The sequence below is a fragment of the Ursus maritimus genome, unplaced genomic scaffold (genome assembly GCF_017311325.1).
Source record: "Ursus maritimus isolate PB19 unplaced genomic scaffold, ASM1731132v1 scaffold_31, whole genome shotgun sequence".
Classification (NCBI taxonomy): Eukaryota; Metazoa; Chordata; class Mammalia; order Carnivora; family Ursidae; genus Ursus; species Ursus maritimus.
The window spans coordinates 8,296,155-8,309,156 of record NW_024425675.1 but is presented as its reverse complement, the minus strand read 5'-3'; the positions used below and the strand labels follow the sequence as shown (position 1 = coordinate 8,309,156).

General features: G+C 40.3%; 1 protein-coding gene across 1 annotated transcript in view; it reads right to left on the bottom strand.

Moving 5' to 3' along the window:
- MPP7 (membrane palmitoylated protein 7) overlaps positions 1–13,002 on the bottom strand; it is a 220,590-nt gene that overhangs the window by 38,653 nt on the left and 168,935 nt on the right. Inside the window, exon 12 of the mRNA XM_008683883.2 lies at positions 8,713–8,883. Within this exon, the coding sequence (XP_008682105.1) occupies positions 8,713–8,883 (171 nt within the window). The remainder of the gene's footprint in view (positions 1–8,712; positions 8,884–13,002) is intronic.

Genomic DNA, 13,002 nt, shown 5'->3' with positions numbered 1-13,002 from the left:
AGGCCCACAGACGAAAGATCCAGCTCGAGGCCCTAAAGGTGGGCAGGACTTACATGAACAGCGGATGCTTTTGGCAGGCTCAGATCTAAATTTTCACAAAATATGGAAGTATCTGTTAGGAAACCAAATGGATGGGCCCCAAATCAAAGAGAAAAAAAAACAAAAGAAGGATATTTAGATCCAGCCAATGGTGGCAGCACAGCCCTGATTTTACAGACTGGAAGCAATAATCCACAGGGAGATAAGAAAGAAGTAAAGGAGGATTTCAACTACCTGCACTTCGACCTCAGTCTGTACTTTCTAACTAATGAAGTTCTTCTTTCCAGCTTCTCTCTTAACTCAGGCAAAGGACCCCGTGGGCAAAGCGTCCTGTGAGGGGAACCCAAACTACCCCCTCGAGCAATAAGGACGCCTGAGCCAGCAAGACCCCACAGCACTGGCCCAAGACGATGACCTGACCTTCACTGCCACCCACCTGCATGTAACCACCAACCCGTGTCCCCCTTTTGACCTATCTTTTAAACTATCCTATTTTTAAAAAGATTGATTTATTTATTTTTAAAGATTTTATTTACTTACTTACTTACTTGAGATAGAGAGAGAGAGCATGAGCCAGGGGAAGTGGCAGAGGCAGAGGGAGAAGCAGGCTCCCTGCTGAGCAGGGAGTCTGATGCGGAACTCGATCCCAGAACCCTGGCATCATGACCTGAGCCAAAGGCAGACATTCAACCGACTGAGCCACCCAGATGCCCTATTTATTTATTTGACAGAGATAGAGAGAGCACGCCCATGTACAAGTCGGGGAAGGGGAAGAGAGAGAGACAGAGAGAGACAGAATCTCAAGCAGATTCCCTGCTGAGCCTGGAGCCCAATGTGGGGCTTGATCCCATGACCCTGAGATTATGACCTGAGCCAAAATCAAGAGTTGGATGCTCAACTGACTGAGCCACCCAGGCGCCTCTAAACTCATCTTTTAACTCAGGCAAAAGACCCTCAGATAAAGCATCCCATGATGGGAACCCCAACTACCCCTCGAGCAATAATGACTGCCCTGATACCAGCCAAGCCCCGTGTGACTGACCCAAGACAATGATTGACCTGTACCATGCACCTGCATGTACCAACTGAGCTGTGTCCCAAATTTTTCTTATACAAACCTAGAAGTATTTTCAGCACTTTGGAGACAGTCTTTGAGATGTTAGTTCACTGTCTTCCAGTGTTGGCCTTACTGAAATAAGTTCCTTGTTTCCCCACCACCCTCTCTCTGCCTCTGGACTTTGTCAGTGGTAAGTGGCCAAATCTGGTCTGTGTGGGACTCACGGAGCCAGGTGCTCTTGCACCCGTGGGCTTCCGTTACAGAAGGTTCTGGTCTTGAAGTATTTAGGTATGAATCAGCTCCACAACTCAGTAGATGCACGAGCTTGGGCAAAGTAACTCACTTCTCCTCCTTGTGCTTCAGTTTCTTCTGAGGGAATAAAACAATATTTACCTCATACTCATGGTGAGGACTGGCTGAAATAATACAGGCACAGCCCTTAACTCAGAGCCCGGCACTCAATCCATTTTGGTTACTGTTACTACACAGGACGAGGAAGGATAAGGCTCACTTGAGAAAAGATAAAATTTAAAAACTCAGCTGGGGCTGTTTGAAAGCAATTAGCAACAGCAGAGGGTAATGAAACACTATAGTTAGATTTTACTGGTAGAGAAATCTAAGTAGTAGAAAGGGATATTTGGTTGTCATTGAAGTAATTATTAGTTAAGGTTGGAAAACTCCGAAGAGTAAGGAAACACGAGTCGGGGAGAAACACACAGCGAAGGAACTGGGAAAGTTCACTGGCCGTAGCACCTGGTAGGGTCAACACTTAGCATATCCAGTTTAGGCATATCTTGAGGGCAACCCTCCTGTTGGGAGATAGAGGAGAAATCTTCTCAGAAACTTAAGGAATTCCAAGCAGGAGACAGAGGAAGAACAGTCACTGCAGTATGAGTGACACCACAGGGCTTAAAAAAAAAAAAAAAAGGCTATAGGATCCTGCTGGCAATGTAAAAATACAGTGAGAAGAGCAAGCAGCAGTCTGTCTGTCAGAAAGTAAGGCAGAAGGCCCACGGGACAGAGTCCATATTCAATTCAGAATCAGGTGCCAGGAATCCAAAGATCAACGGGCCAAAGGGATGTAGGGCAACTGAAACGCACACAATTAAATTAACCTCTTTACTGAAGGTTTCAGCCGGATGGATTTTAGTTCAGTGACTGGGGACCCAAACAACTGGCATTTACAGAAAGCAACAGCCAAAATACCTGATACCACCCGTGACTCGGGGCTGACAATGGAGTGTTGTGAGACTCATTTCTAGGAGCGTGATTTTACCAGAAGGTAGTCTAGATGGAGCTGTGGTGTTCTGTCCTCATAACCCTTTAAAACTTTGAGTAGGAGACAGAAGAGGGTAGCATCACTCAATTTTGAGGAGGCTGATTAAGATACGCCCGTGAGGAGTGGCAAATCATATCTGTGACAGGAGTTTAAAGCTTTGGGGAGTTCTAGCTCCACTCTGGTGGGGTAAGCACGCAATAGCCTGTCTCCCGCACTGATCACAATTAAAACCTCTGGACAGCACACAGAAAGCGACAACCTGAAGACTGTGAAAAGCAAACAAGGCAGGCAGCGTATAGAAGGATGTCAGATCGGAAGAGTAACCGCCAAAGGGATGAAGTTTCCCTGTTTATTTTTCTTTGTCCTTAGGCTTTGCCCAGAGGACGAATCTCCATTCAGAGCTGGCCGTGGACTGTGCTAAGATCCCACAAAAGTTGTGGGCTCACCCCTAAGCTGTGCATAAGTGAGATGAACCCAAAGCAGCATAACTAAGGTTTAAATCATTGTGTAAGTGTCTGGCTAACACAAATGTCACATGCAAGAAATACACCCAAAGCAGCAAAGACTTGAAAACTCAACTGAGGCAAACAGAATAAGCCTAATCAGGTTGACAGCCTGCTAAAAAATTTAACATTTTCCAGGGGACTATAATAAGATCCAAAGCCATACAAAAGAATGTTCAAAATGTCTAGGATCCAGAACAAAATTATTCAATGCACAAAGATGATGGATTCTCAAAAAAAAAAAAAAAAAATACAATCGACAGACGCCAATCACAAGATGAGCCTAACATTGGAATTATCCAAAACAATAAAGAAGTAATCTTAACTAAGCTTCATGAGGCAAAACTAAATACACTTGAAATGAATGTAAAAATCAGGTTCTTACTTGAACTTGATAAATAAAAACTATGAAAAAAATTGGTAATTTCCCAATTAAAAAAATACAATATCTGAAAGATAATATTTGGTCAGTAGGCAACATAGTAACACAGTGATGATCAAGGAAAGAGTCAGAGATCTTGAAGACAGAACAAAAGAAACTGTCAAATTTGAAAAACAAAAAGACTAGAAAAAAAATAATCAGAACCTCAGGAACCTGTGAGACAATACTAAAAGGTCTAACACATGTGCTATTGCAGTCCCAGAAGTAGAGGGGAAAGAAATTGGGGGGGGGGGGAATCTTTGAAAAAATAATAGCCAAAATTTTCCAAAATTTAGTGAAAGTCATAAATTTATAGGTTTCAGATGTTCAGTAAACCCAGGCACATTAAACTCAAAGCACAAATAGATACATCATAATCCAACTGGTAGAGAATAATTGCATCCAGAGGTAAAACAAAAAAGTCATTAGATATATTAAAATCAAATAAGAGATAACCAAAAAGAAGGCAGGAAAGAACAGAGAAACAAACAAAATACAAAGGGACAAACAGAAGACAAATAGTAGACCTAAAATAAAAACAGCAGACCTAAATTCAACCATATCAGTAGTTTATATTGAATATAAATGGTCCAAACATATCAATTAAAGATGTAGATTATCAGACTGGATAACTACAAGACCCAAGACTATGCTATCTGTAAAAAACAAACAAACAAACTCACTGTAATAATAAACACATAGATGGGTTAAAATAAAAGGACAGGAAAAGATATACCATGCAAACAATAAGCAAAAGAAAACATAAGTGGCTATGTTATATATCACAGAAAGCACACTTCAGAACAATGAATATTACCAGGAATAAAAGAGGACATTACATAATTAGAAGGTCAATTCATTAAGAAAACATAATACTCCTAAAATGTATATATATTTAACAACAGAGCTTCTAAATATCTTAAATAAAAGCTGACTGATGTGAAAAGAGAAATAGACAAATCTACAAATACAGAGAATTTAACACTCCTCTCCCAACAATTAACAGAATACGTAGACAAAAAATTAGTAAGACTATGGAAGACCTAAATAACATTATCAACCAACTGGACTTAAATAACATACACCAAACACTCCATCCAACAACAGTGGACTACACATTCTTTTTAAGTGCACACAGAACACCTGATGACATGGACCATATTCTGCCCCCCCAAAAAACCTGATAAATTTAAAAGAATTGAAATTGTACAAAGCATATTGTCTGACCACAATGAAATTAAACAAGAAATCAATAACAGAAAGATATCTGGATAACACATCCTGAACAACCTGTGGATCAAAAAAATCCCTAAGGAAATTAAAACACTGTGATCTGAAAGACATGGTATAAAGATACAACAGATAAAAATTTGTAGGTTGCAGTGCTTTGAGGGAAATTTAAATTTATGCCTAACAAAACTTAAAATTTTAAAATAAGTGTTTCTAGTCAATAGTCTAAGATTTAACTCTATAAAACTAGAAAAAAAGGAAAATAAGTCCAAAGTAAGCAGAGGAAGGAAATAATAAAGAACACATATCAATAAAATTGAGAAAAGAAAAATAGAAAAAAAATTTAAATATACAAGTGGTATTATAAAAGATCAATAAATTAGAAAAAGACTCAGGCAGGTAGATTCTACGAAGGCCAGCAATGTTCCCTACCCTCCTGTTTTTCACACCTTTGTGCATGCAATTCCCTCTCCTTGACTGTGAGCAAAACCTGTGATTTGCTTCTAACCAACAGAATATGGGATGTTCTGTTCTTTTGCCTTCTCAGGTCATACGCTCTGAAGAAGCAAGCTACCATGCTGCAAAAGCCCACTTTGCAAGGGATTGAGGGTGGATTATGAACTCTGTCGGCCATCACATGGTTTCAGAAGTAGATCCTTTATCAGTCTAGCATTCAAACTGATACACCTACCTCTGGCTAAGACTTGAGTGCAGCCTGATGAGCGATTCCGAAGCAGAAGACCCAGCTAAGTCATGCCCGAACTCTCCAAATTCTGACCTGGGAAACTTCCAGATAATAACATGTGCTATTTTAAAGTCACGAAGTTTGTAGTAACTGAAGCTATGAATATACAGATTATGAAGACCTAAACTTTGACTCTTATATAATTCCACACAAGAACTAACTCCAAGAACCTGTTATGCAGTAATACGTACCTGACGTAAGAGTGAAGACACAAACTACCAATAAGGAGAATGAAAGTGGAGACATTACTACAGACCTTACATAGAGTTAAAGGATAATAAGGGAATATTATGAACAACTTTATGCTTATATAATTGGCAACTTAGGTGAAACGGACAAATTCTTTCAAAGACACAAATTGCCAAAGCTCATTTAAGAAGACAAGTCGAGGGGCACCTGAGTGGCGCAGTCGTTAAGCGTCTGCCTTCGGCTCAGGGCGTGATCCCGGCGTTATGGGATCGAGCCCCACATCAGGCTCCTCTGCTGGGAGCCTGCTTCTTCCTCTCCCACTCCCCCTGCTTGTGTTCCCTCTCTCACTGGCTGTCTCTCTCTGTTAAATAAATAAAATCTTAAAAAAAAAAGAAGAAGAAGAAGACAAGTTGAACAGTCATGTGTGTGTGTGTGTGTGTGTGTGTGTGTGTAAATATACAAAGACGCACTCTCTCACATGTTCTCTCCCTCACCCCCTTCCTCCTCCTCCTCCTCTTCTTCCTTTTTTTAAAGAAATTAAGTTTGTAGTTAAAAACCTCCCCAAAGAGATACCACAGCATGGTTTTGCTGTGTAATTCTACCAAACATTTTAAAGGAAAATAATACCAATTCTACACAAGCTCTCCCAGAAAAGTGAAGAGGAGAAAACACTCCCCAACACATTTATGAATATGGCATAATTAGACACAAAGAGCAGACAAAAACATTATAAGAAAACTACAGACCAGCAAATTGAATCTAGTACTGTGTAAAAGGCTAATACAATATGCAAAGCTCATTCAACACACAAAAATCAATTGATGCAGGGGCGGCATGGATGGCTCAGTCAGTTAAGCATCTGCCTTCAGCTCAGGTCATGATCCTGGGGTCCTGGGATCGAGCCTTGCACTAGGCTCTCTGCTCAGTGGGGAGTCTGCTTCTTCCTCTCCCTCTGCCTCCCCAGTTCATACTCTCTCTCTCTAGCCCTATCTCAAATAAATAAGTACAATCTTTAAAAAAAAGTTAATCAATGCAATTCACCCTTTCAACAGATCAAATAAGAAAAACCATATAATCATCTCAAAAGATACAGAAAAAAAATCCATGTGACAAAATTCAACATCAATTCATGATAAACACTCTCAGCAAACTAATAATAAAGGGTATTTTAATCTGGTAAAGAGCACTGATAAAAAAACCCTATAGCTAATATCATACTTCGTGGTGAAAGACTGAGTACTTTCTCCCTAAGACTGAGAACAAAGCAAAGATGTTCTCACCACTCCCGTTCATCATCACACTGGAGAGCTTACAGTGAGGAGAGAACACAATATGAATATAAAATGCCTACAAAAAAATAAAATTGTCTCTGGTCACAGATAACAAGATTATCTGCATAAAAAAATTCAAGGCATCCACAAAAAAGATGCTAGGAATTTCCTTAAAGAACTGTAGGGAGGGATGAGGACATCTGTATATAGTACCATTTAACAGAACTGCATGGCTATTTCTAACCTGTATGAGGTCAGCATTCCCCTATCGCCTTTTCCTGTGGAAGATTAGAGTGAATATTTCTTTTTCATAATTGTGACTATGATTTACTTTTATTCTTCCCTGCATTACTACTCAGTTTATCTTCATCTGTCTTCCCTTCCTCACCCCAAGATTAGCATCTATAGGAAAGAAAAAAAGAGCGAAGTTTATTCTACTTTCCTCTTTCAATTAGATCCCCCCAGGAAAACCAAAAGTAGCACAGTCAAAACAGTAACTCCCTGGCTACAGAGAGTCATCTAGATTTAAGGGAAACAGGAAATCATGCTATCTTTGCCTTTTTATCACAAGGTGCGTCTCTCTCTTCAGGTGCGAAGCAGACCTTGGCTGAAGAGAAGATGCAACAGGATGGAAGATATGCTGCTAAGATGGATGCTGGGAGGGACAATGGGGTAGAGAAGAGGAGCAGGAGGTCCAAGTAGCCCCCATGAGGCAAAAAAGGATTTAGAACAGGGGAAGCTTATACTCTCATTAGCCCAATTCTACAGGGACTGGAAGCTGGGGCACTGCAAGCTCTATAGTAAATATAGAAATCGATGGAGAATATTCCTCCAGGTGGTGTGGGGGAAGGCTTTTATACGCATAGATTAGAAGAAGGGGACACTGTTAATAAGGGAAACTCTGAAGTATATGTTTTTCTAAATAATGCCAATGATGGGAACATCTGGATGCTAGGGACCACTTCCGGTGTCATCGGGTGTGAGAAACCGCATCATTTCCCACGCATCACCACCATCCGCGTGCTGTAACCTTTCAAAGGACGCCATGTCAATAGAAAGGGTGATTCTTTAGCTTTTCCACTTATTCTCATCCCCATAATGGTCACCTTCAGTTTATAAAGGAATAATCAACAAGACACACCAAGCTCCTTTATTCCTTTTTCCCTCCCAAATCCTTGGAACTTAATTCCTTGTCACCAAATCTTTAAAGAAATGCTAAGGAGCACCTGGGTGGCTCAGTGGGTTAAGCATCTGCCTTCCGCTCAAGTAATGTTGCCTGGGTCCTAGGATCGAGCCCTGCATTGGGCTCTGAGCCTGCTTCTCCCTCTCCCTCTGCCCCCCCCCTCAAATAAGTAAAATCTTTTAAAAAAATGAGAGGGGGATGAGGTGGGTGGAGTAACACCAAGGTCATGACTGCGCATGTCTGTGAAGGCTGGACAAGACAAATCCTAGAACGTGAATATGAGTCAAACCAGCCAATGCCTGTGGAAACCACCACATGTGTTTATTAACTACTTTAAGCAGTTTCATTAACTGACTCTCCAGCTGTAAATAGCTTAGAACTCTGCTGAAATACTTTCTTTCACTGAAGGCCGAAATGCCAGAAGAAATTTCTACCATGGCCACTGCCTCAAAATGATTTTTTTTTTTTTCTGGTTAAAAGAGACTGGTGTTATATTAAAAGATATTTGTTTCTATTATTTAGTTACCCTGATTTACTTAATGTATTGCGATGTATTTGCTACCCCCCTCTCTCAGAGGTCCCACTCAAACGTCAATACCATTCTTCACATCTCTCTTAAGTCTCATGAATGTCATATGAATACAAAAGACTGAAAATGTCATCGTGGAGACCACACCAAAGGTATTCAAAAATGAGACTTTCTTTGGCTTGAAATCTTCAAGCACCATGCTCTTTGGAGTTAAATTCTTCCTACCTCACTTGTTTTGTCAGAATTAACACAAAAGACACACTTACCAACCAGGACGACAAGTCTGTATTTTTCGTTCGTTTGCCGCCGATACGGTGTCACTTCCTCATATGTGGGCACATCAGCTGTGTCGTACTGGTCACTCTTCTTGCATTCATACATGGACTTATTTGTTTTCTTATCTTTTCTACTAAGACGGAAACTCCTCCTAAAACCAGCTGCAAAAAATATATATTTTTTAGTAATAAGAACTAAAGAAAGAGACCCCCCCAAAAAAACAAAAAAACTTCAAAGTTGGATCGGATTTTATGAACTAGAAAATTCTCACAAGTACATTTAGCAAGAGAAAACACATAGATACTACACAATTTCATTAAAACAACCATTTGTAAGAAAATCCTCAAACATTTATTTTTGTAGTTATAACATTCTATTTGGTTCCAAACCATGAAGAATTCTCAGAAATCAACAAGTAAAATAACTGCGTAATAAGGCAAAATAAGTTGGAAATCATAATTTATCATGGACTGACTGAACACAGTTGATAAGAAAAAGTCAGAAGCGCTATAAAAACATTTAAAATACAAATGCTGAATTTCCTCATTCATAAACACTAGAATATTTTATATTGTATTACAAGCACAACCTAACAACATACCTGTGGCACAGACAAGCATCTATTGTTAAATAAAAAGGAAACTAAGTTAGGGAGAGCTCAGTGTCAAACACGCCAAACACGGATCAGGCCACCAGACCCGCCTGCCATGAAGAGCAAGTTCTTTGACTTACAGGAGACTCCAGCACTGGGGGTAAATTATCGAGTCCTGGTGCTTTTTCTCCTATGGAAAAGTCCATGGTATTCTAATTTGAAGCCTACTGAAATTTGGAAACAAGGCCCATAGTCTCAATTGTGTACTCTTATCACGAGATCACATGATCTTTTCCTAAAATAACTGTAAAAGTACTTCAATAAATTTGAATGCTTAAAGAGCCCTCTTCAGCTCACGGCTACCATTTAACACATGGGTGTGAGAAGCTGACACAGGGGCGCCTGGGTGGCGCAGTCGTTGAGCGTCTGCCTTCGGCTCAGGGCCTGATCCCGGCGTTATGGGATCGAGCCCCGCATCAGGCTCCTCCGCTGGGAGCCTGCTTCTTCCTCTCCCACTCCCCTGCTTGTGTTCCCTCTCTTGCTGGCTGTCTCTGTCGAATAAATAAATAAACTCTTTAAAAAAATAAATAAATAAAAAGGTGAGGCAAAGTTCTTGTTCCTAGTCAACCCCCATTTCATTCTGCTTGCTCTTAATGTTGTTGCCTCATTTGGGATTTATTTCCTTTCCAGAATAGTGATGTTCATCACACACAGTATGATTTCATCCATACACATGGTACGAATTCGGTAAGATGTGCAATCAGTTCTCGACCTAACCAACCCTCAAAATCCAGACTTTGAGGAAAACAGTTCTGCTTATTGAAACATATATATTCGTATCAGCTCCAGTACAAAGCAAAACGCAAGTACATTTTTACGTATATAAAAAATGTATTCTCTTGGAAAAGAATATTTTTTTTTCTTTTGGAAAACAACGTTTATCAACTGTGGTAATGGTAAAAAAAAAATGTAAATAGGGCTATTTTATAATAAGATACAAGAATATTAAAACTGATCTGTGTGAATTTTAGGGGCCATAATGAAAAAGACTACTACTACTGCCTTTAAGAAATTAACAGAATTCAAAACAAAGGCCAATATTAAAAACAATTAGCAGTAACCATGGAGTTACAGCACTCACCTTATGGATTCACAGTTTAATAAAAATCAGACAAGATACGAAGAAGGGGGTGATAAAAGGTCCATCTGATAATAGAGCTCCGTGGCCCACCGCTAGTCAGTCTGCTTTTGAGCAGGTACTCAGATTATTTGAGGGAAAAGATTTACAAAGGATTTGAGACGACAGTTCATCACTCTAAACTCTCTTATCGAAGGCAGAAGGCAAAGAGGAAAAGGTAAACAGGGCAAGAAATAAAACACGGTATCTCTCAAAGGACGAGATTCAAAGGAAGCAAACGGGGAACGTGCCAGCCTGGCCTTAGGATGAAGAAGTAGTATCAATTCTAAAACCAGGCAAGCAGAGTTCAAATTTCTTTATAATAGGTCACAGGGAAGCTGTTTATTATTATTTCTCTTGTACTTTTTAGGATATAGGGAAAGANNCATGAGAACGCAGGAAAAGTGTTCCCTTACATGGGAGTCCTCGCAACGCCACACCAGAAGCGGGGGGATCCTTACAACCACTCCCAGTGCTTGGGCGCCGTGCTTCTCAGACAACTCTCTCTCACCAATCTGCAGAAATTAGGGATGCCATCCCGACCCCACCCCAGCTCTGTCACCTGTGATGGCTGGCTCGTTCTGGAATTCAGCATAAGATGGCTTCCGGTTGAGCCCAAAAAATACCCATCAGCTATTCTAACTCTTCAGTGCTGGTATTTCAGAGTGTTCAAATTTCGGGTTCCCATGGCCCTGTCTCATGGAAGGCAATTATAGGCTAAGCAGGTAGAAATGGAAATTTCTTCACGGTTATTCCTCGCACAAAGGGAGGGTCTTCCTCATGTCACTACAAACGTATGGCCCAGGAATGAATCTAACTAGGACAGAAATGTTTCATCCACAGCAAATGACGTCCAAAAGTAAAAGCTTGAAAAGTTTCTGAGCCATGAATCCCAGCTAAATCCTGAATTTCAGTGCAAGTGTACCTAATTGAGAGTTTTTATGATTAATTGAAGTTTTTGCTTTCATTAACAAACAATAAAGAGATAGTAGGGAAAAGAGTGAAGGTAATCAGATTTCTAATGTGAGGCTGTCTGGACATCAAAGACGGGGCCCATGGTCCACAGGACGGTTTGGTGTTATTTGTTGTCCAGTGCTTGGTACAAAATAGGTGCTTGATAAAAGTTTTATAAATTCAAGTAATTTAAAAAGGCAGTAACAAAACCCTACTTCACCCCTGTTGCATTTTCTTACTGTAAATTTCAACAAAGAAAGCAGGGCACATTTGGTATTTTCACAAGAGAAAATTGTAAGAAATTCTAAGGCCTAACGACAGAACACGACATCCACAAAGGCACGGAGCTGAAGGAACTCTGGAGATCATCCTGGCCCGCGACATCCTCGCCCCCCCGCCACACAGATGGTACCGCACCGTGATCCAGTCCTGATCTCATTCACATCAGATTTCCAGGTGGCAATGACTGAGCAACTGGAATTCCCACACATGAAGCTTAAGTGTCCTGACCCAACATGCTCACAGAGCGAAGGGAAAATGGCAGGTCACCACAGCACGTCTCTTAGAGCAGGAGTACTGAGTGTTAAACATCGAGGCCCAGGGGCACCTGGGTGGCTCAGCTGGTTAAGCATCTGACTCTGGGCTGTGGCTCAGGTCTGATCTCAGGGATCTGGCCCTGCATCGGGCTCTGCGCTCAGCACGGACTCTGCTTGAGATTCTTTCCCCCTCCCTCTGCTCTTCCTCCCGCTCATATGCTCTCTAAATTAAATGAATAAAATCTTAAAAAAAAAAAAAAAATTTGAGGACCAGAGGTGGCCAGGTCTGGGTCAGCACCTAGATTCTGACACTTACCAGCTGAATGATCCGCCAACTTTTTAAAAACTTCTCCAAAGCTCATTTCTCAACTTTACAATGAGGATAAGAGTATCTACCTTATGGGGTTGTTAAGGATTAAACAAAGAATTCACACAAAGCATTTGGCCCAGTACGGGGCATAAGGTAAATACCTACATATATTAGCTATAGATTAGTACTTGATTATGTCTCCAAGTAACTGAAAGGACTTGGAAGGCAGGAATAGATACCTCCCTGTACTCCCACAGCACACAGTCTAGCAAGAATGGGAAACATAAGGGGCTTATTAATAAGTGTTTAAATGGCTGTTATAAAAGAACAATATTTAAATATAAAGAATATTAAAATCACAGCCAGATTTAAATATGTTAAATATTAAAAGTACCTATTAAAGCAGTAAAGCATTTTAACAAAACACAACAGAAAAATTTAGTATGCATTATCCTTTCACTTTTTTCCCCCAGATACTCTTTCTAAGGATATATGCTACTTGTGGTACAATATTTAAATTTAAAGAGCCTCCTTCCCTCTTGTCTTCCTATCAGGATCATGTACTCTCCTAATCCACAGATACCTGTTTACTTTCCATATTTGTAGCACTCCATACACATGAACACACAGGATAAAACAAAACAAAACAAAAATTCCCAACCCAGAGGAACCAATGAAACAGCCAGAACAGAGGATATGACAAAAGGCACA